The sequence below is a fragment of the Phoxinus phoxinus genome (assembly GCF_949152265.1).
Source record: "Phoxinus phoxinus genome assembly, chromosome: 23".
Taxonomy (NCBI): Eukaryota; Metazoa; Chordata; class Actinopteri; order Cypriniformes; family Leuciscidae; genus Phoxinus; species Phoxinus phoxinus.
This window is the reverse complement of record NC_136898.1, coordinates 16,412,924-16,436,724: the sequence shown is the minus strand read 5'-3', so window position 1 is coordinate 16,436,724 and position 23,801 is coordinate 16,412,924. Positions and strand designations below refer to the sequence as shown.

The window sequence follows — 23,801 nt, the reverse complement described above, 5'->3', positions numbered from 1 at the left end:
CAACGATCTGACAGTTCGAAGAGCTCCCATTATGCTCAGGCTGTCCTCTGCCTCACTTATGGCATTGTTTGCCAATTCTACGGTCTCTGCCTCCTTTATCTAAAACAAGCAGTCACTAAAACAGCTGACTTTTTGGATGTTTTAAAATAAAAGTTGTCTGTGAGATTATGGTCTTAAAAGATTACCTTGAGTAGTTTTTCTTTGAAGGAGTGGTCTCCAACTTCATCAAAGACCGCAGGTTCTGTTTTTTTCCCACAAAGCTGCAGGAACAGTCGCTTGGAAAAAAAGTGTGGGCCAACACCACCATGGATGACACACACTGAAATCATTGTGCCAATTAATGCATATAGCCTGGTGTCAAGAGCTGAAAACAAAACAAAATGTGCATATTTTTAGATAAAAAGTTAATCAATTAAAAGTTCCCTTTCTGTCAGTAATGTTTGACGTCACGATACTGACATAATGGTGTCTCACTTGGCGTCCCCATTTGTCTGGGGGAGTGGCTTGCCAAGCAAATTCCACACGCCATTTCTTTACTACTCAGATGTAATTGGGCTCCTAAGTGAGACCCCAATATGACAGTATAAACATATCTACTGACTGACTCACTCATAAAGACATCTATTGGTGAAATAATGTATGTAACTTCTGTTGCGGTTCAAGGTCAGGGACTATTTGTTCCAGCGGAAGGAAAGCTTTTTAGTGTTTTACTTTATGAAAGTTCCATAGATAGATATTTTTCGGCTTTAATATTTGTATTGTGTGGTAACCGTATTATAAAAGCATTAAGGTACTCGAGGCTAGGGCTGTATCGTGAATAAGTCATCTTATTCACGATACAGCACAGCCTGTCGTACCTTATTGGTTACATACAGCGATGTGCATATCCGCAATAGTCACATTACAGGATGTGCGATGTCTAATACAGGGATTGTTTATCTTTATGGACCAATTGCAGAGTCTGACCATCATAACACAGTGAAAGTGTTCTCTTTTGCGTCTATTTGTGCCAGAACGGACATGCACACAAATGTCAAAAAGCCAGTCTCAGAAGGTATCCTTGTAATCGCAGTTGCTTATGTCTTCGTGTTTTAACATTCATCCCAATTGTTCTAGAATTATTCATTCTTTACAAATAGAGCTATTCAAGTCATCTCATGAAGTTCTTATCGCAAAATATATAAAATCACAATAAACATAATAGCAATAAATGTCAGCTTTCCAATATCCTACAGCCCTAGTAACAGATGTTTTAAATACTTACTTACCATGTGTATCAAGCGTTAACTGCCTACATTGTTCAGGCCCCTCAAAGATTTTAGCGTGCTGTATTGCCTTCATTAATAATCGGAAATATTCCCTGGAAGGACCTCCTTCATCTACAGCCCCCTCAGACACACCCTCCTTGTCAACGAAAATAATGTCTAATTTTCCACTTGGGTCAAAACGGCGTCGTTTAAATGCTTGCATGCTTCCATTTAAAATATGTTCTCTGCACACATTTATTTGATTGCTGGTGGGACATCTATTGAAATCCACTTTGCTAACCAGCTTCATTAAAATGGCCTGCAGATTAGCCCTGTAAAGAAAAAAGAAAAAAAATTCAGCAATGACATAAAATGTTGTAGCACTACTACAAAAGCCAATGTCATGAAACACATACAGAGAATCAGCTTCCTCAAATGTTTCATACACAGAATCATCTTCCTCAAATGTTTCAGAGGGAATGGATAAAGGGGACCAGTTTGGAGGTGTAGGAGACCAGCGAGAACCTGAGATGCCAGGAGATCCAGGAGGTGAAGGTCCAGGAGACCACTGTGCATGCAGGTGTGTATGGGTAGGCGAGGAAATTGACATGCGTAGAGGTGAGAGAGAATGTGAAGGGGCAGACGTGCGTGGAGGTGAAGGGGCAGATGTGCGTGGAGGTGAAGGGGCAGATGTGCGTGGAGGTGAAGGGGCAGATGTGCGTGGAGGTGAAGGGGCAGACGTGCGTGGAGGTGAAGGGGCAGACGTGCGTGGAGGTGAAGGGGCAGACGTGCATGGAGGTGCAATGGTGTAGTCCATCTGCAACTCCGATGGTACCTGGTGATGGGTAATAGAAGGTAAAGGCTAGTTTACAATACACAAAGAAATGACAACATCAAAACAGTTAAGGGTCCGTTTCACACAGTCTATTTTTGCTGTGCTTCTCAGAGAAGATTTACCCATTTAAAATGTAATTGTTCAGTTTATGATCGGTTTATGCAAGCATCAAGTTGGCATTTAGAATAAAAAAAAAGTGATTATCAGCTGAATCCGATCAGTGGACGTTCGTATTATAAGAAATGTATAATATAGGCGTTCATGCATTCTCAATATTTAGTACTTTAGCCTCACAGAAATTTCAAGGATGTGTTAATTTGCTTTTATAGGCAGGTATTTGTTCATTACCACAGAAAACCGCTTGCAAATCCACGTTGAATGCGCTTTGTGTAAAAAGTACCTGTACACAAGCATGATCGCAAGAAACGCTCGTAACTAAACATTAAGGCTTTTTTTATAATCGTTAAATTAAATGGATACTGTTGTTGTCGTCAAGTCAGCTTCAGTTACAAACCTATGCACTGCTCTATTGTGCAAGGCTGCCCTCGCGAGTGACTTTCACCTTCTTTGAGCCAACATCACCCCATTTGGAACATTTAGAACATCGATTTTAGAAGTTTGTGAATTTATTCAAATCGGCAGAAGATAGAATCACGATATAATATGATTCATATGTGAATTATTTGTTCAATCAATGATAAAGACACTGCAAATAAAATAAAACAAATCAAACACTGTACCTCTTCCTCAACTGCGGGAGTCCATTGAACATAGAGAGTTGAGAAACCCATTATGTTATGGTCCTCAATTGATCCTGACAGGACATTACTGTGAATCGGGATGCCTGATGTGACTTCTCTTATGTTAAAATGTTCAGTGGATGAGTCTTCTTGCCCCACAAAATCAAACAATGTCTGGGGGAAAATAAAATTTAAATAGAAAGAAAAAAAAGATATTACCATGAAATCAAAATGGATAGTTTTTGAAGTAATATTGTAATATTACAAAAACAGTAATATTGTCAACTTTTTAATAAATGGATGGGTGCTGAGGATTGAACAGGTTGTGAGAAGGACAGGGGGATCACCTCTAATAGTAAGTCTTTGAACTCTTCTAAAAATGTGCTGAAATCAGTAGTTTTATGTAATTTCAATGTCAGATTGGTGAATTTTTCAGAGATGTTTAAGTACCACAAACAAAACATCATACTTGACACATTACCTGAATTGATTCCGACATCATAAATTTTCTGGTTTTCATAAGTCCATTTGGGAATTTTAACCGAAGAGGCACACCATCAGAAGGCTCTGGGAACAATACCATCCTCTGTCGTCTTTCGGCGATTGCCTTCAACAAATCAATTATTATATTTTACAGCTTTAAGAATTAAAGTTTAAGACTGAATTACAAAGAAAACGGTTCTAGGAAACGGTTACCTTTAGGCGTCTTTCTTCCAGGGCCTGTAAATGTTGCCGTCTCATCTCCTAATGTAGGAAATTTAGTTGATAATGCGTTCTTTTAAATTAATTTATTTGAATGTACCATGTAAAATCATACCTTTTCTCTGTCTGCCAATAATGATGCGTTGTATTCAATATCCTGTTGCTCGCAAATACCCCTACGTTCCTCAATGGTCTAAAAATAAATTCAGTTTAGAAAGGAGTACTTAACTTTTTTTTAAATAACTAATGTTATTAAAATCACCTTGTCAACTGCTTATTAATTATAAATAAATGTATTTTAGTTACCTCAGTGATGCATGCGTGTTGTCTTGTTTCTTCAATTTGCTCTGAAGATGCAATGTCATCAGATCCCAATTCCTAAAGAAACATTGCCAATATTGGACCGTTCATAGGAGCAAATCACATGTTAAGAGACTACAGTTCCAACACAACTTGCTTGACATACCTGATATACCTCAGCCAAAGGTATGATATACAGTCTACTTTTACCAATGGCTACCTTCAGCTCCCTAACAGAGGCAACTTGAATTTTTTGGAGTTTCTTGCATCTGTCTGCCCTGGCCAACTCAAAGCCTACCAAATTTAGGCTTACTTGTGGGTAACTCTGGCAAATGTATTGATTAAATTCAGATAGACTCCAATTTAGATTCACTTTGGAGAACTGATTTTGCTGTGTTTCATGAAGCGGCCTCCCTATTGAAAAAAAGAACATTCATGAAAAAGAATGCTAAACCAACCCACTAGTCAATCCTCTTGAATTTATAAATACTGACAGTTTAGGAGTATGTCTGAGGAAACATTAAATTGGACATTTAAAGTCACATTATTAAAAAGTAATTTAAAGGCTACAGCTCAAATATTATACATAAATACGTAAAGGTAAACAGATTGCTCCAGGCATATATTGCTACAAAACCATACAACAAGCAAGTAGTAATAATTAAAGTTACCTAATCCATTTTGTGATTGTTGAGCACATTCACTGGCTGAAGGTAGTCTGAAGATGTCAGGTCCTGGAAGCAGAAAAATACTCACATGCCATGTCGGCCTCACCCTTCTTCCAGCAGGCTGACCTACACAACATAAAAATTAACCACAAACAAATATTTCATTACACCACCATGAATAATTTTAATAAAGCACACAACCATACAGTATCTTCAATTAAAAATTAAACTTAAGTAGCAACCAGACCGCCCACACCCTGGACATGCAAGTTATCTGGACATATCATAAACTGCAAAACTTCTGTCATCTCTCGTCTCATTCAATCACATAGGCACCTGTCATCATCAACCTTAAATCTGCAAATGTAACGGGCAGCCATCAGTCGCTGTGCAACCTCACTCCTCTGATAATCTCATTGAATTAAAGAGATTTATAACATCCTTTATCAAAATGGTTAATTATAAAGTACATTGTTGTTTGAATGCAAAGAGATGGACACACGCGGACGACATAATACGTTTTATTTATATAGCGCCTTTCCAGGGCTCAAGGACTTTTTACAATGAACAGTAAAAGTACAGTAAAGGATAATTATGTATATTACGGGGCATACAGCAGAATACAACCAGACACAACGAAATGTAATACAACTTAAGAATGGTAATATTCAGAAAAGTATGGGTGGAGCAGATTACAGAGATAGTACTATATAAATAGATATAAACTCAACCAGACATAGACGTGTGCTATCTAACGTTACATTACAGATAATCCATATTAATTCAAAATCAAACCAATTATTTAATTATTGCAGTCAACCAATAAATAATTATTGATAGGCCTATAGCCTACTTGTTAAAAGGGCTTTGTGTTTCACGTATTAGGCTATAGTCTACATTCACTAATAGGAAAAAAAAGAATGAACGAATTAATTAAAACGAATTGAATTAATAAATAAATAAATAATAATATTGACGCACATGCTTCTCTCTCTCTCTCTCTCTCTCTCTCTCTCTCTCTCTCTCTCTCTCTCTCTTTCTCAAAGCCGGGGACACACTTACTGTAAGGCCGGTTATATGAATGTAATTTGATCATAACGTTACTTACGTGACTGATCATGCACGCGTTTTCAGCGCGTTCAGTCTGTGTTCACAGCGGTGTTTAAAATCTGCTGCATTCACAGTCAGAGAATGTTTCTAGTGGTTAAGTGTGTTCCCAGCTATCAGTGGCTCAAACTTCCGTTACTAACTCTAAAATTACGTTTTGGAATTAGCAACGGAGCATGGGTTTAACGTTAGATGCCTACATACTTGAAATACATCATCTGAACAATATTTCAAGGTGTGGTAACTGTAGTATAAGGGGAATAATTGACGACATGGCCGTTGAATTATTAGAAAAATAATGCAGTGCACACCCGAGGTGTAACGTTAACGGCCCGGGTGTGCATTACTTTTCTAATAATTCAACGGCCTGGAGTCAATTATTCCTTACATATTCTAGGATTGATAACATTCATAAATAAGATGTAACGTTAATAATGTTTCTGGCTGATCTAAACAAAATCAGAAGTTTCGATCATCCATCAATTTTGACAGTAGGCCTAAGTTACTAACTTTAAGTGTACAGATTGAAATGTAATACACCACTAATGCTTTAGCCAATATAGCCAATGGCCTATAGAAAAGCGGGAGCCTGATCCTAGTTGAAAACATATGAATGAATCATGTTCCTACAGTTTAGACAGCACTGAGGGAACCATGACGTTTTTTTGTTAGTGTTGTTGCATCGAATTTTACCTCCACTTCGGGATCTGCGAAACAACTGTCTTGTAGATGACAAAATATTAGTGTCACCTCCTGACTGCTGCAACTCTTGTCGAACACGCGAAACTGCGCTTAAAACGCGATCAAATGCAGATAATGCAGCCTGCTGTGTTCCGTCGCCACCTTGTACTTCGTCCATTTTGATAATGTCTGTGCGCCAATTTTTCCCGCCTGCCTATTTATACCTGCCAGATGAATAAACATGAGGCACTATTATCATAATGAGATGGCACTGAATAGTGAGCTCTCTAATTCAACTGTTACTAGTAGGAATAGCTATTGTAGAGCTCTCTAACTGAATTGTTACTAGTAAGAATTTATTTCGAGAGCTCTCTAATTGTAATTATTACAATTTACAATTAGTAACAATTTAATTAAAGAGCTCTGCAATTGAGTTGTTACTAGTAATAATTGAATTTAAAAGCTCTGCAATTGAGTGGTTACTAGTAAGAATTTAATTGGAGAGCTCTCTAATTGTAATTCTTACTAGTAACAATTGAAATAGAGAGCTCTCTAATTGAATTAAAGACCTCTGCAATTGAGTTGTTTCTAGTAAGAATGCAATTGCAGAGCTCTTGAATTCAATTCTTACTAGTATCAATTACAATTAAAGAGCTCTACAATTCAATTATTACTAGTAAGAATGCAATTGTAGAGGTCTTCAATTAAATTAGAGAGCTCTCTAATTGAATTGTTACTAGTAAGAATGCAATTGCAGAGCTCTTTAATTCAATTCTTACTAGTAACAATTACAATTAAAGAGCTCTACAATTCAATTATTACTAGTAACAATTACAATTAGAGAGCTCTCTAATTAAATTCTTACTAGTAAGAATGCAATTGCAGAGCTCTTTAATTCAATTACAGAGCTCTGCAATTATACATATCTTTAATTCGTTTTTTTACTAGTAAAAATTCAATTAGAGAGCTCTGTAATTGCATTCTTACTAGTAATAATTGAATTGTAGAGCTCTCTAATTTTAATTGTTACTAGTAAGAATTTAATTGTAGAGCTCTCTAATTGTAATTTTTACTAGTAATAATTGAATTTGAGAGATCTCTAATTGTAATTGTTACTAGTAAGAATTGAATTGGAGAGCTCTACAATTGAATTCTTACTAGTAAAAATGAAATTACGACGAGTAATGCTGGGTACAATTTAAGCTAAAACGGCTTGCCATATATGTCCGTGGTGCTGAACTTGCTTCTCGTTTGATGACGCCCAACAGTCTTAATTTGTCGAGGAAAATAAATATTAGTACCTTATATATATATATTTTTTTTTTTGTTGTTGTTACTTTCAACATTTGTAGACAAACTGTACATTATATCTGCTAGCTTTAATAAGACTTCCAGAAAGCTAAAGTCAAAAGAATTTTCATATTTTTTCCATTTTCCTAAAATATATATTTTTTCTATGTAAACGTGTATCTTCACACGATGTCGCTGCACTAATGCTATTCACTTTCAGCGAGCATAACCCATGCTTTGCTTTCACAATGCTGTTGGACAGAGACTGTCAGAGCAGCAGTGAAGCTCAGATGAATCTGATCAGCGGGCGGGATCCACGGCACGGCGCTATATGGCGATGCTCTGCTGGATGCTTTTAAGATGCTTTCCAAATACCCGCTAACCTCCATTCGTTTTCGAAAACATTGCTATAATTCTTGCGAAAGACAGCGAAAGCATTGACGTGCGCTCTGCAATGGATCTAAGGAGGAGATGGCGTCTCGGTTTCGCAGTCCTCTCCGCGCTGTGGAGTCTCGCCTCGGCTGTGACAAGATACTCCATCCCCGAAGAAATGCCAGTGGGCTCCGTGATCGCAAATATCGCCTCGGATTTGGGCCTCGACGCGCACAGCCTGTTGGAACGAAAGGTAAAGCTGGATTATATTCATAGCAAGAAATACCTAGAAATAAATAACGACACCGGAGAACTGTTTATAGCTGAAAAAATTGACCGGGAGTATTTATGCCCGGCCAAAACATCATCGTTCTGTTTCCTCAAGATGGATGTGATAATCGAGAATCCAATACGCATATTTAATATCGAATTGGAAATTATGGACATAAATGACAACGCGCCTCAGTTTAGACGGGAGAGAATACCGCTCGATGTTTCGGAATCAGCAACACCTGGAGAGAGATTTTCTTTAACAAACGCGGTGGATGCAGATGTTGGAGAGAACTCGATCGAGACCTATTACCTGAGTGAAAGTAACGAGTTTACCATTGAAATCCAGACTGGAAGTGACGGGACTAAATATGTCGACCTGGTGCTAAAAGCTAGTTTGGACAGAGAAAAACAGGCCGTCCACACACTAACCCTCACCGCTGTGGACGGTGGCATACCTGCGCGGTCAGGCACGGCCAGCATTATCATTCAAGTGCTGGACATCAACGACAACGCCCCTCAGTTTGATCGACAAGTGTACTCGGTTGACCTCATTGAGAATGCACCTATAGGGACGCTGATTATGCAGCTGAATGCCACCGATTTGGACGAGGGTGTCAATGCGGACGTCATATACTCTTTCACTTTATACACATCTGAGAAAACACAAGAAAAGTTCTCTTTGGATCCTAGCAGTGGAGAAATAAGAGTAAAAGACGTGATCGATTTTGAAGAAGTGAAGAGTTTTGAGATGTACGTTGAAGCCAAGGACAAGGCAGTGAATCCGCTTTCAGGTCAGTGTAAAATATTAGTGTTCATCACCGATCTAAACGACAACCATCCTGAGATTACGATAAAATCTTCACAGAGTCTGATTAAAGAAAACGACCCTGTAGGAACGGTGATCGCCGTCATCAGCGTGAGCGACAGGGACTCTGGAGACAATGGCAAAGTTGTCCTCTCCATCCACAATGCTGAGATGTTACCTTTTGCACTTAATAAGTCATCGGAAGACTTTTTTGCGTTAACGGTCACCGAATCACTTGACCGTGAGCGCGTCCACAGTTATGACATCACTCTTCTCGTGACCGACAGAGGAAGCCCTCCCCTGACCGACAACGAAACGATCAGTGTTACAATTCAAGATGTCAATGATAACGGCCCAATGTTTCCTCAAACCCTCTATACCATTCATCTGATGGAAAACAACGAACCCGGAGCGTTGCTAGCCTCTCTAACCGCTCATGACCCCGACCTGCATGAAAATCAGTATCTGGTTTACTTCATCATAGAAAAGGAGATAGCCAACACCTCAGTGTCCATGCTGTTTTCCATCAATCCTGAAAACGGCAACCTCTACGCTTTACGCACGTTCGACTACGAAAGGGAGAAGGAGTTTCTGTTTCACATTGAAGCGAGAGATTCTGGGCTCCCTCCTCTCAGCAGTAATGTGACCGTACACATCATCATCCTGGACCAAAACGACAACACGCCCCTCATAGTTTCTCCCTGGCGCCCGCAGGGCACTGTCATAGAGCAAAAAATCCCAAGGTCGAGCGATAAAGGATCCCTGGTCACCAAGGTCATCGCGTTGGACGCCGACTCCATGCAGAACTCTCGCATAACATATCAGTTCCTGCAGATCACAGACACACCACTATTCAGCCTCGATCAGTACAACGGCGAGATACGAACCACGCGGATGTTCAGTTACAGAGACCCCAAAGATCAACACCTGGTCATCATAGCCAGAGACAACGGGGAACCGCCTCGGTCCGCCACGGTGACCATCAAGATCTCCACAGTGGACCAAGTGGTCACGCATTTAACCGAAACCACAGAGGTGCCTCTCGAATACGACCTGATCACCGATCTAAACCTGTACTTGCTGATCGGTTTGGGGTCGGTGTTGTTTATGCTGCTCATCACCATCCTGGTGATCATCGTGCTGAAATGTCAGGAGCCGAAGCCCTCACAAGCGGCTCCCCAGGGTAGGAACAGCATCCTCAGCCAGAGGAACTCCTCAACCATCGCTGACTCTACTCTCATCTCAAGTGATGCCTACTGGTACAGTCTGTTTCTGGCAGAGACTAGAAAAGGGAACGTGGTGGTGCGGCAGCCCCTTCCTAACGGAACAGGGTTTATTGTGTCAAGTATCCCAGGAAGTGCTGCGCTGACTGAGACCAGTGCATCAAGGTCTTCCACTCTACAGGTACTGGAACCACTATACATGCATATACAGTGACCCCAAAAAGTAATGAACACATAAAAAAGTCTGCATTAACATCAAGCCAAGTGCATTTATTTTAAATAAATATAGCTCAAGGACACTTTTTAAGCAAAACATTTAACCCTCTGGTGCTGTTCTGTCATTTTTGACGGAAACATTTAATGTTTTGTTTTTTTGAATTATTTTACTTCATCAGAGTGGTACGAAACTTGGTAAAGGTTTTGGCATTTGCTGTGTGAACAGAAAAAAAAAAAAAAAAAAAACATGGACATGATTCGAAAAGGTTAAATTGTCCTGAATAAATAGTCACACTTGTATTGGTTGCGCTCAAAAATAATCCCATTGGAAATTAATGATAGATGACTTTCATCTATTGGGTTCTGCGCACAAACAAATTCGTACTGAAAGCTCATTTTTTGGAGATCTCAAACTCAAATTTGGAATATATATTTATTTGGACTTTTTTAAGTTCACCTTTTTAAACTTCAGCAATAATCTGCCAAGTGTCTTCTTTAAAAACAGACCAATCTTTAAGTCTGTGCTCCAAAGCATTCAAGATCGACGAAAATTTCTAATTTCATTTTCAGGTCCATGCTCAAAAAGTGAATAAATGGATTATAAGTACTGCATGAATATGGTTTAGTACCACAAACCCCAAAATGGTAAATAAAAAACGTTATCAAACTAAAATATAGTACAATCATTTCATTGAAATCATTTTTGGGGTAATTTTTGACCCACATGCAAATATTACCATAGGGTTCAAATTAATAAACTAATATTGTTCAAAATCACTAAGGCACATTTTGAAGCCTTAGTGATTACAAGTGTAAACATGACTTCAAACATCCACTAAAAATGACTTTGGGCCTGTTTGTTAAAGTGTAAAAAGTGTAAAAAGCACTGTAAACGATAAACAGCAACAAAACAGATCTGTTTTTTTATATTTATTATACATAAAGTTGTTATATAAACGCATCAGTATGTGTCTAAATTTGGATGTGAGTGGGAGAACGAGTGACATGCAGTGATGGAGCTGTGAAGTAAAGAAAGACTGAGGCACTGACAGTGAGAATTTTCCACACTTTTAGGTTCCACACAAACCTAATGCTCCATGTTACTATAACATAAAAAAAAAAACTATTCAAGAGCTAGAGAAATGCATGATGTTCTGAATTCCTGTAGCTCAAACTAGCAATGGCAATGTTTGATTTCCAGGAAGTGCACAAACTTATAAAATGTAGATCTTTGAATGCAATGCAAGTTGCTTTGCCAAATGTGAAATGTAAACATTATGTTCTGCAGTCTTGACTGTTGGATTCATTGTGTTTCCTTCTATTGACAGGAGTCAAGCAGTGATTTACCGTGATCTGGACATGTTGACTGATGGTTTACAACCTTCCACACCAGGCTCTGTCCAAGAGGGACAGATTGAACTTCAGTTTAACCGTTTATCAGGGTTTCTTTAGATTCAAGACGTTGTGGTCAAGGATCTAACTTGAGTTTTTAAATAGCAACCTGTGTGTGTAGCTTCAAGAGAGCATTTTGAATATTCGTTCAAGTTTTATATTCGTTTATATAATTTGTCATTTCATTTTTTACCGTAATCACTACCGTACTATCACTTCTTCCTGTTCTTCACGTTGCCTTTTGGCCTAATTGAGGAATTAACTTCAATTCAAATTGACAGTTTCGGAGACCAAGACCAACATTGTGTCAGAGAAAGACATTAATTCAGCGCGGCTGGATCTCATATTTGTGGTGATTTAATGGTCTAAGAACTATATGCCAGCCATTTGTAACCACATTGAGCATGATTTTGCATGGCTAAGACAAACAAAGATGGACTTTTTGTATCTAAAATATTTCTATACAGACTCTTTGGCAGAAGAGAGAGAGAAGTGTTACTTCACGACTACCGGAAGAACCTGGACTTTCCCCCATTTGTGGTTCCAGTAAGATATGAACTTGACAAAGATGGATCAAGGTTCTGGTATCAATTATGCTCTATTTTTGTATATTTAAACGCGCCGATGAGAAATGCTGTGATCAGATGAGCACAAGCGAATGAGCTAGGCATTGTCTATACCTCAAAACATTTGGTTTGACATCTATGTAGTGCACATGTACACATACATTAATGTTTATTTTTCTCCTGCCCTGTAAACGGCTTAAAATGGATTTTCTCTGGCAAGAGCATTTTGAAAATTAAAGTATTTTAAATCAGACAAATGCTACAAAGTAATAATTACATCAGCATGGCAATTGCCATAGTGATGTGCCAACATTTTTACTGAAAACCAAGGAGACAAAAAATGTTCAAATAAAAAACAACAACAAAAAAACAAAACAAGTTACAAACAAGTAGCTTTTCGCAGACATATAGCCAGTGCCAGATTATTATCCTGCCACAAAAATGAATAACTGACAACAATAATATACAAGTTTTTTTTGTGCGAGAATCAACAATTGTATTATCAAATTGCTATTCAGTGTCATTTTTGGCCTTGTTTACTGAAGTTTTTGAAGTTTATATTGTTTTGTATTATGAAAACATGAAAAAAAAATGCTTGTTAATGTATTTAATGCTGCTTCTTTTATGATGACAGTGCAATGTTTTAAGAAATGATTATATGTGGTGAGATATTTGGCAGTTTCGTTATATATCATTATTGTGTAGACCTAATTATATCATTACAGAAATCAAAACTACATCCCTTTCCTTATATTGAAACGATTTGTCGCAGAAGGAGTGGGAAGGTGGAAAGGAGTGAGGATAGTGCAAGAAAATGTGGTGTAGGAGGAACAAGGAGAAAAAGAGAGGGGGAAAAAACAGCAATATAGGTCACTTGAAACATATAATCTGTATTTAGATTGACACATGCTGTGACCAGAACACAGAATGACACTCAAAGTTACCATTACAGTATTGAAAGCCACGTAATTCAGTTGAAATTACTTTGCTGAAAGGTGACAGCTCAAATTGGAGTTAACAGCAGATATGAGAATTTAGAGATCAATGACAAGTAAAAAAAAAAAAAAAAAAAACTCCTGGGTGCCTTAGGGCAGAGAAAAGTGTGCCTGAAATTTAAAACAGCAAAAACTGAATGAAGTTTAGTATTGTAATACTATTAGCAGACTCATACGTCACAATCTCATCGACATGCCTTGGGTTGCTCGTTTCGGTATTTGTATTTACTTTCTGTTGCCTTACTTGCGAAATGTCCTTATGCAAACAAAGTAAACAATGCCTTTGTGTCCTTGCTGGACTTTATGATTTGCCCTTTGCTTGTAAATTCAGCTGTAAATAAAAGCTTTTACAGTATATTTCTGGAGTTTCAGACTCGCTGTCCTGAATTGTGAGAGTGTGTGTGTGTGATCACATAAGGACAAAACGCACCGTCTCATTGGTGCTGACCTAGGCAGCACTGCCTCCATGGAAACCGTCACCATGACAACACCTCCATCTCTTCAGATTCAGAGAAGCGCACGGTTTTTTAACCTCCCCAACACATACCGTCAAACTGCCTGTTTCTCCCTCTGCCCTTTTCTTTCTAAAACACACATGCAGGTCCAGGCCTTGTTACGTGATATGCTTATACTGTGATTCAGAGTATAGATCTGAGTATCGCATCAAACATCTAACTGAAGCGATAGTTATAAAATACACATATTTATGTTGGTGTGCTTCTATAATTTGTCTGTATTTCTTCAGGATTGAGATCTTTTTGACTTGGGAAGTCAAGGATATACACACAACCTAATAAATGGTGATCTAGAATTGAATAGGCAGGAGAGAAATACTGCTGACACTGTCTAGATGCGTTATGCATATTTCTGCCACTAGTAGGGGTTATTTAGCACGCAAAAGCTTGACACAGCAGTTCTGTCACACAGTATCTCACCACAGGCACACTTCAGCTGGTCTGCGGCTTCTGTACTGGAGCACGTAAAGTCTCTTACTTGACGTGACAGACAACATAGTGTTTTTCTTTGTTAGAGATATAATACCACCCGAAGCTCCAAAACACAGGAATGCCATTTAAACTGTTCTAAAGTTTCATTTTTCATTCCTACATTTTTAATTTAGACAATCCTTTTTAATCAGACAAAGGCTACAAAGTAATAATTACATCAGTATGGCAATAGCCATTGTGATGTGCCAAAATTTTGCTGAAAACCAAGGAGACAAAAAATGTGCAAATCCTTTAAAAAAAAAGAAGGTATGAATAGCTTTTTGCAGATAGTCAGTGCCAGAATATTATCCTGCCACAAAAATGAGTAATTGACAACATTATTAATAAACACTTTTTTTTGTACGAGAATCAACAATTGTATTATTAAATTGCTATTCAGTGTCATTTTTGGCCTTGTTTACTGACGTTTTTTAAAGTTTATATTGTTTTGTATTATAAAAAAAAGAAAAAAATAAGTTTTTTAATGAGTGCACAATCTCTGTTCTGAGGGCAAATACACATTTATATATCTATAAAATGTATACATCTCTTGCCCTTACAAACAAGAATTGCATCCAAGTGTGAATTGGTATACGTCTTCTGAACTAAAAATAAGAAAGTATACTTTCAGTCTACTTTTTATGTTCACTACCGTTCAAAAGTTTTGGGCCAGTAGGATGTTTTATTTATTTTATTTTTTTAGCGGAAATAATAAAATAAATCAATACTTTTATTAATCAAGCATTAATTAAATTGATCAAAGGTTACAGTAAAGACATTTATAATGTTACAAAATATTCCATTTCAAATAAATTCTACTTTCTATTCATCAAAGAATCCTGAAAAGAAATTGTGCACGACTGTTTTCAACATCATAATAATTAATGTTTTTTTTAGCATGAAATTAGCATATTATTGTTAAATTGTTCCTATACTTAAAGTGAAAAAATAATATATAACTAGTAAACTATAAGTATGATGTTAAGTTCACTTAAAAAAAATATAATATAACACTTAATATACAGTAATACAAAATATAACACCTTTTGTTGCAAAGACACTTTCAGTTCATCCAAGCTGACATTTGAAATATCACACAGTAATTTCCCACTAAGATCGGATGTTTGTTGTCATGCAAGCACATACATTACATGAAGTACAATTATTTGCCGTGCACCACCTACTTTAATTCACTTATTTTTTGTTGTTATAATTGCAGTTACTTTTTTCTGCATGGATGACACATTTTAAATGAGTCTGGTTTCATCACTTCAAAGCTTTATTTTAAAAAATGCAACATTACAAAAACATAATGTCAAATATACAAAAGCAAAGTATTAAAAAAATAAAACACGTCACATGTATGTCATCGTGTTGCAGAGATAATATCCTCTATTGATGTTTACATTGTTCCAAATAAACATATATTTCATGTAAAGAGTTATTAGGGAAATCTTTTTAGAAACATTTTGCTTCTGCTAGTTACAAGGCAGTTTTTTGGACTCTCCAGACCTCCATGTCCTCCATCACCAGATCAGCATTAGACTTTCATTGCTGTGTGAGTTCTTAGATGATAATTAACATTATATAGGCTGATGGCTTCTCACTCATTTGAGGTTGTACTGGTCATATTGGTTTTGGACTGGTTTGTTGTCTGGTCTATCTCATTCTTGAAGTTGCCAATCGTGCTCAGTAACTTGTTTTCATTATCTTTGAGTACGGACATCTCATTTTTTAATTTATCTCTCTCTTTCTCGAGGTCTGTATTATTCCTTAGTAATTCTTCTCTCTCTTTCTCAATATATGTAGTCTTGTTTAGTAATTCTTCTCTCTCTTTCTCAATATATGTAGTCTTGTTTAGTAATTCTCCTCTCTCTTTCTCAATTTTTGTATTATTGTTTAGTAACTCTTTTCTTTCATTGTCAAGGTCTTTATTCTGGTTTAGTAACTTTATTCTCTGTTGTATGAGGGTTGTATTATCCATCTGATGTTGGTGAGTCTCTGCATTGAGCTGAACGCGTAGCACTATGATGACAGTCAGCAGAAGAACACACAGCAGCACCAAACACACCAGACCTGCTCCGTGCATTCTGTTCCACACGGAATCACTTCCTAAACATGACAAATATGACATATTTTTTTAGCTTACAATTTTCAACATGTTCTCTGTGTGTGTTCGTGTTCGTTATCATAATGAGGTGAGTGTGTATACCTGCGCACGGAAGTCTCTTTGCATCTGAGTCCTCCGTCCCTGTTCTGACATCATCATAGACGTCTGCATTGGCATAGATCACACTCTCTTCTTCATCGGCTCCGTTCATCTCTTGTGATTCAGTGAGGTTCATATTGAAATAAGCACTTTATCTCAGATGAATACAAGTGTCCCTGTGGTTGTCTTCAGGAGGACTGCACTACTCTGTGCTCTTCTGCCTTTTTATGTTCTATAAGAAGAAGTTGAGGTCTAAGTGTCAACTTTAAACACGCAACATCAAGTACAAAAACTGCATTTTAAAACATTTTTTTGTTGTTGATTTAATGACTCGATTTGAAACACCAAGCCTTGTAAACAAGTAAAAAATATATTATATATTTTTTTAAACATACTTTTCTTCACAAATACATTTTTAAAAAAATCTAAATTTTTGAATAAATCTCATTTTCTTACTCAATTTTATCTCTCTGACAAGGGGGCGAAACTTGACTTGTGTCGGGATCTGAACAGAGGATTCAAACGCAGAGGTAATGTGAACAGTTTATTAGAACCTTGGGAAATACAACCTCCAAGGTTAGTGACAAGTGCTCAAATGTTAAGGTGAAGTGAAGGATCTCACAAGTGAAGCTAATGAACTCAAAGGAGACAACCCTGAGAAGCGAGAATCCAGCAAAAGACTCAATATAAAACTCCTATTGCTATATAAGAGTAAATTTATAAGAGTATAAGCTGTAAGTGTGTATATTTCACTTAAAAAAAAAAAAGTATGTATAATTTCTGTTACAGGTTAGTTCTGTGTAAAAGGTGACTATTTAGTGTTTGGGTCAAACACCATAATGTTTTTATGATAAAAATGACATTGCAAAGTAAGTTGTTGAACAAAATGTTCAGTTCCGTCTGGTGTTTTTAGCACCTAAACCGAGTGATGAAACCATCTGAATGTGTGAAGTCCAAGATCACACAACACACACAAGTTCTAGAATAGTTTAGATAATTCATTAAGAAGTTTTTCACAGTCCACAAAACATTTATTAACAATTGCATTGCTTTCACTCAATCTTTCTCTATTGTCTGAGTACGAGAATACTATTATGTGGGAGGCATAAGATATGATTTATAAATTGTTTTAAAATGGATAGTCATAGATTGAATGTATAGTCATAGATACTGAATAGATAAAAACAATGAAGCTGGAAGCCTCCAGCTTATTAATTATTACAACATTGTTCTGATTTGACATTGCATGCTGAAGAGAAATTCTGCAGCCTCTTCAATATTAGTAAAGTAATACATCGCACTGGCACTAGTGGGGGCTATTTAGCAATCTTTAAATGGCAAATTCTGTCATCGTTTATTCACCCTCTGAGTCTGACTCTCATGTAGTTCCAAACCTGTATGACATTCTTCTTATGTGGAACAGAAAAGACAATATTTTATAGAAAGTCTCACTCTTTTTTTTTTTCAAAATCAAAGTCAATGGGGTCCGATGTTATTTTGGATCCAACTGTCATGGATTCAGCCAGCACACCTCAGCACCAGGTATAAGCACCACATATAAGCACCCAGTTCACATGCACTCGTTGTCTGTTCTCGTCACATGAGCACACGTCACTTACCTGACGACTCACCTTCGTATGCCTACCGTCATCGTTTGCTTCCAGAGACTACCTTGGACTTAACTCTCTAAATCGTGTTTGTCAGTAACCCTACAAGCTAAAGACCCCATCAGCAAAGTGTGACTGTCAAGTGAACTGCTTATGATCATCATTCATCTGTCAAGATAATCACCAACGCTTTAATAAATAGCTGTTACTTTTACCTTCGTGTCTCCTCTCCTGTGTTGTGACACTGACATTGTAGGCAAACTTTTGATAATTTGCTTTCTGTGTGTGTGTGTGTGTGTGTGTGTGTGTGTGTGTGGACAGTAATGATAACCAATTCTAATGGTTAATTTTTTGTCCTCTCATAAAAAAACATTTATAATGTTTCAGAAGCTGACAAAGTAACAGTATATTTCAGCCCGATCTCACGAAAGTGCGTATCTATACCACGAATGTTATTTCTCGTGCCATTTATATGATACGCACTTTATGGCGTGTAATACGCACGCACTCCCCACCCCTAATCCTACCCAAGGGTTTTCAGTGCGTAGTAGCCTATATGCACCCAAAAGCCATTTTTTGGCGTATAAATGGCAGGATAAATAACATTTGTGGTATAGACACACACACACAAAATATGTGTACAATACAAAACATACTAATACCAAAATTAATTTTAGATAAAGAAGCAAATTTATCCAAGCTAATAAACACATTATGTGACTTTATCAGCCCACCATTTAAAGTAGCTGTGAACCCATTGACTTCCATAGTAGAACATAGTACTATGGAAGTCACTGGGGGCCAGCAACTGTTTGGTTTCCCACATTCTTCAAAATAACTTTTATTTTCAACAGACAAAACTTATTTGGGTTTAAAACAACTTGAGAGAGTAAATTATGACAATTTTCATTAGTTCTGTCCTAATCAGGAGTTGAGCAGGTGAAGCTCCTGATGCTAATGGCGTAGTTCTGTAAGCCATACATGCTTTGTGAGGATCCTCACCTTTACTCAGTAGTGTTTTAACAGTTCTCACTGCTCTTTCCGCTTCTCTGTTGCTTTAAGGATAGTGCGGGCTGGTCAGGGATGATGGAAATCATAGTTTTTTGGCAAAGTCTGATGCTGCGAACTGTGGGCCATTGTCTGTAACTAGGACCTCTGGGACCCGGTGGGGAGCAAACATCGCTTTGAGTTTCCCCATCACATTTCTTGATGTTGTTGAAGTGAGTGAAGAAACCTCTATGTAAAAATAGAGTAGTCTATTAGCTGAGCAGCAAAGTATCAGCAGAAAGTCTAAAGTAGCAGAACATAATTACCCTCGTTCCAATGGAAAACATCTGCTGCCACTCTCTGCCATGGTTGTGAAGGTAAAGGAGTGGTCAACAGGAGTTCTGGGTGACTGTAGCTGTTTTGGACACATGTTTCACACTGACTTACTTTGTCTTTGTTATATGGCCTGACATTTGTGCTCTTGCCAAGCATTTAGTGATGCCTTGATGTCCCTGGTGCAACTTAGGACTTCTTTTTGCATACTGCCAGGTATCACCAGTCTTTTTCCTTTCATCAGCAAACCCTCTGCAATGAGGTCATGTCTGTCTTGCCAAAATGTGCTAGGTGTGGTGGAACAGTCTTTTTTTTTCCATCTCAGCCTTTGCGCACAAGAGAACTTAGCTGGCTGCACACTTCGGCCTCTTCCTGAGCCCTCTTTATTTGAGCAAGCTTGGTAGGTGTTGCTGGCAATTGTTGAATGACATGAACAACACACACTTTTACCTCTTCCTCTCTTTTTAGGTCTGCTTCTGATGGGTTTTCTTTGAGTGGAGCTCCGGAGAGTGTGTCTGCTATGATCTGATTTTTTCCAGAAATGTACATGATCGTGTAGGACAGGGGTGGGGAACGTCGGCCCTGGAGAGCCACAGCCCTGCAGAGTTTAGCTCCAACCCTGAAAAAAAACTCACCTGATTGTAGCCTTGATCCTAAAGACATTGATTTGCTGGTTCAGGTCTGTTTGATTAGGGTTGGAACTAAACTCTGCAGGGCTGTGGCTCTCCAGGACCAACGTTCCCCACCCCTGGTGTAGGAGAACCGCAGGAGTCGTAGATGAAATCTTAATATGCGTGGAGTTAGGGCATCTAGCAGTCTCGAGCCTAGTAGACTTACTAGTGGCTTGTGGTCAGTCCTGACCACAAAATCCAGTGCAAAAAGATAGGTTTGGAATCTTTCACAGGCCCAAGGTATTTCTAGGGCCTCCTTCTTAATTTGTGCGTACAGGTCTTCAGGTCTCCATTCACCTGTAGGCTGCAGCTGAGATAGTACTCCTCCTAATCCAAAGAAAGACGCATCAGCTGAAGCTTTGGTATGTCGATCTGGACAGTATTGTGCTAATACTGCCGAAGAACTGAGTTATTTGAGCTTTGAGCAGGTCTCTGATGGGTCCAGTCAGCTCTGCAATGTTGGTTGAAAATGTTCTGACGTAATTCATGAGGTGATGCCGAGGCGTGTGATGGAGGACAGAGGTGGAGCCGGAGGGAAGGAGAAACCCGCTGAAGCCATAGGGGTGGAGAGCGGAAGGCTCGTAAGTCCGTTGCGTAAGATGAGTGACAACTGACCAGGGTGGAGCTAAGGGAACCCAGTGGAGCCGCAAGGCCGAGGGTCTCTGGTGGAGCCCAGGGTGGGAGCAGCCAAAGTGGAGTCTACAGATTGATGGGCCGAGGTGGAGTGAAGGGATCAGAGGCTTGAGGCAGATTCAAAGGATCCTCTCGGTCAGGCGAGGTTGGTGGTGGTAGCATGATCTGAGGCTTCACGTCTCAGAAAGTCATCACCGGGGAAGGTGAAGGGCTGCAGGCTACAGCTTAGGTGGGACTGGTGAACTGGCTAATAAGATGGGACAGTGAGGTATTGCATCCCACTCTGAATTAATAGTTTCTTCTTCATCATTGCTACTGATGTCGCTGGCTCACACCCCAGGTTAGACTCACTCTGGGGCTCCGGCTCTGGGGCGATGGTCGGCGCTGTCCTCTCTTCGTTGGCCTCTGGCTCACTCATCGTGGTGGACGGACACTCTCTGTGGGGGGCTCTAGCGAAGTCTCCGCGGTCGAGGTTGGTGGTGGGCTGGGCTCTGGGTCTGGCTGTGTCCTGAATTGGGGATAGACACTCTCCAGACACCTGATGATGGCCTCCCTCCAGTCTAGTCCTGAAGGTGTCTGGGAGGTCTACAGGACAGTGATAGTTAACCCCGATCCAGAACAGTGATTTGATGGTCTTGTCGTCAAGGCTCGTCTTCATGGTGATCCGGCAAAAACATCTGCATAATCCAAAAAAGTTAAGCCGCTATGGGCTAAAGCAGTAAATATGCGCTGTGTAATCCATATCTAGGTCCGGTCTTCTGTCAGGAGGAAGGAAGAACTTAAGTAGTGGTGGAAACAAGGTCATTAAAGTAACACAGCTGAACTAAACAAACTAATGGCATTAGTAACCATGACAACACAAGAGAGTGGGAAAGGAACAAAGGAACACAGGAAACTCAAGAATACAAACTAAAAGTACATGAAAATGAAACTAAGAGCAAACACAACTGATAATATGTAACAGTGATGGACACTTTATTATCCCATGAGGCTACAGGAGAAAATTCGTAAATGGCAGTAAAGTGACGTAACCGACGCTGGTAGGTCACATTATAATTGGCAGCATGGCAGATGTAGTATGTCCGAATTACGTTCACAGTACACCCATTCAATCTTTTTATCGGTTGTAAAGTAATTATTTATTCAAAATAAGTACTTAAAGGAGCATTTCACCCGTGGGAACATTCCATTCATCTTTATTGAAAGTGGGTCATATATGTAGTCGAACTGTAAAATAATTTTCGAATTTGGTGCCTTCTTGACCGAGAAAAGACAGAAAGTAACTTTAGGGCGCGTTTGTATGAAAGACAACAACTCCCGCAATGCACCACATTGCAAAGCTACGGAAGCCACTCCCACTAATCCAGAACAGCGCGTATGAGGTATCCGCCTATCAGAGAAATCACTCTTCCGTCTACAAAGCTAGCTAACCACCAGAGCTTGAAATAAATTTCACACAAACATTAAAGTTAGTTGGCGAACTCATTACTGAATTACTCCTTGTTTGTATTTCTTTCGAAATGGTGAATTATTGCATGGTACCGGGATGTTCAGTCAGAACATATGCGGTGCGGAACTATGATGGTTCACAACACAATAGTCCATGTCCTCGTCTGATTTAGAGATTTCGTCCAGGAGAAATTGGCATCGTTGATTTTCTTTGCAGCAGACGGACTCTATCTCTGTGTCCGATATGCGCACAGGCACCACCAGTCCGCCCCAGCTCGAGCCAGTCCGGGCTTCTCGTCCGCGACAGGCAGGTCTTCTGCCTCGGCTGCAGAAGCCGCCGGCGTCTCCTGTTCCTCCATCAGCCTCAGCTGCTCTTCGCTATATTGCGGCTCGTAAAAGTAGCCACGAACTTTCTAAATCCTCTTCTTCCATATCATATTGAGTAAGTTACCTTCCGCCATTGTCGTAACTTCACATCTGGCTCCATAGCGCCTGTTAGCTTAGCTTCCAATCAAGATGGAGGATATTGCTTTTAGTTTCTGCAAGTGAAGTCCCACCTACTGATCTGTAATAGGTCTGTAGCGTGAGTGGGTCCCTCCCCCTGGATAAACGAGGAACGAGTGTTTGTAGTCTCAACCACTCTACAAAGATATTTGACTTCCTGCTTAGAATGACGCAAAATGGCGATTTTTACATCATTATAAGCAGGAACTGCAACACTGAAATCCTTATTTCTCCCTTCTCAGGGGAAAATGAGGGAATAATGCATGACCATTCAAAAATATGACTGGGTTTCTAACGATACAAAGCTTAATGCAAATGGGTGAAGTGTCCCTTTAAGAGAGTATGCAATTTCAGATGGAGCCTCTGAGTGTTCGACTTGAAGCGTCGCTGTGCAGACCGATCTGTGTATGACATCAGAGAACTGCTTTCAAAGTACAAAGTACTATCAATGTACATGACCCCTTCAACTAAGGCAGTATGAAAGTTCACATTTCAGCTTTAGGATGCATAGAAACTGCCTCTAGAGGGGGGACGGACATAGCATTGTGCCAAGGTAAACAATTTGTAATGAAACTCACTTGAAGGGGTGTGCATAAGACTGACATGACACCTTCATAATAATGACATGACACATGTCATGAATATGAAGGAGGTTTTATGCATTTTATGACAACTGTCATTAAGTGTCATTCGCTCAATTATGACATTTTTAATGCAAATTTGACATTGTTTGAAATGTCTTTGTTATGACAACTTGACATAAACCAATACATCATAACCTGTCAGTGTCTTGGTAATGACAACCTGACATTACCAAGACAACATAAATTGTCATAAATATGTCATAAACATGACATAGCAGATTAATTATCAAACTTGAGAAACCACTCAGCTTTATGGGTTAACATTACATTAAACTGTCATGTGGTTGGTTTTGACATTGGCTGTCATGAGGCCATTATAACTGTGTCATGAATGTTTTTTTTTACCTCAACTACAGTGGTACAAAT

General features: G+C 38.9%; 1 protein-coding gene and 1 long non-coding RNA gene across 2 annotated transcripts in view; one reads left to right on the top strand and one right to left on the bottom strand.

Moving 5' to 3' along the window:
- LOC306991359 (uncharacterized protein) overlaps positions 1–13,677 on the top strand; it is a 28,052-nt gene extending 14,375 nt beyond the window's left edge. The window contains exons 8-11 of the mRNA XM_079599093.1: positions 1,014–1,054; positions 1,698–2,045; positions 7,996–10,424; positions 11,788–13,677. Coding sequence (XP_079455219.1) covers positions 1,014–1,054; positions 1,698–2,045; positions 7,996–10,424; positions 11,788–11,811 — 2,842 coding nt within the window. The 3' untranslated portion in view covers positions 11,812–13,677. The remainder of the gene's footprint in view (positions 1–1,013; positions 1,055–1,697; positions 2,046–7,995; positions 10,425–11,787) is intronic.
- Positions 13,678–15,663: 1,986 nt separating this feature from the next.
- On the bottom strand, positions 15,664–17,166 carry LOC306991140. The gene is made up of 3 exons (XR_013796042.1): positions 17,064–17,166; positions 16,611–16,839; positions 15,664–16,510 (listed from the first exon to the last, which is right to left on the bottom strand). It is a non-coding gene; the product is annotated as an uncharacterized lncRNA (long non-coding RNA).
- Positions 17,167–23,801: the final 6,635 nt, after the last annotated feature.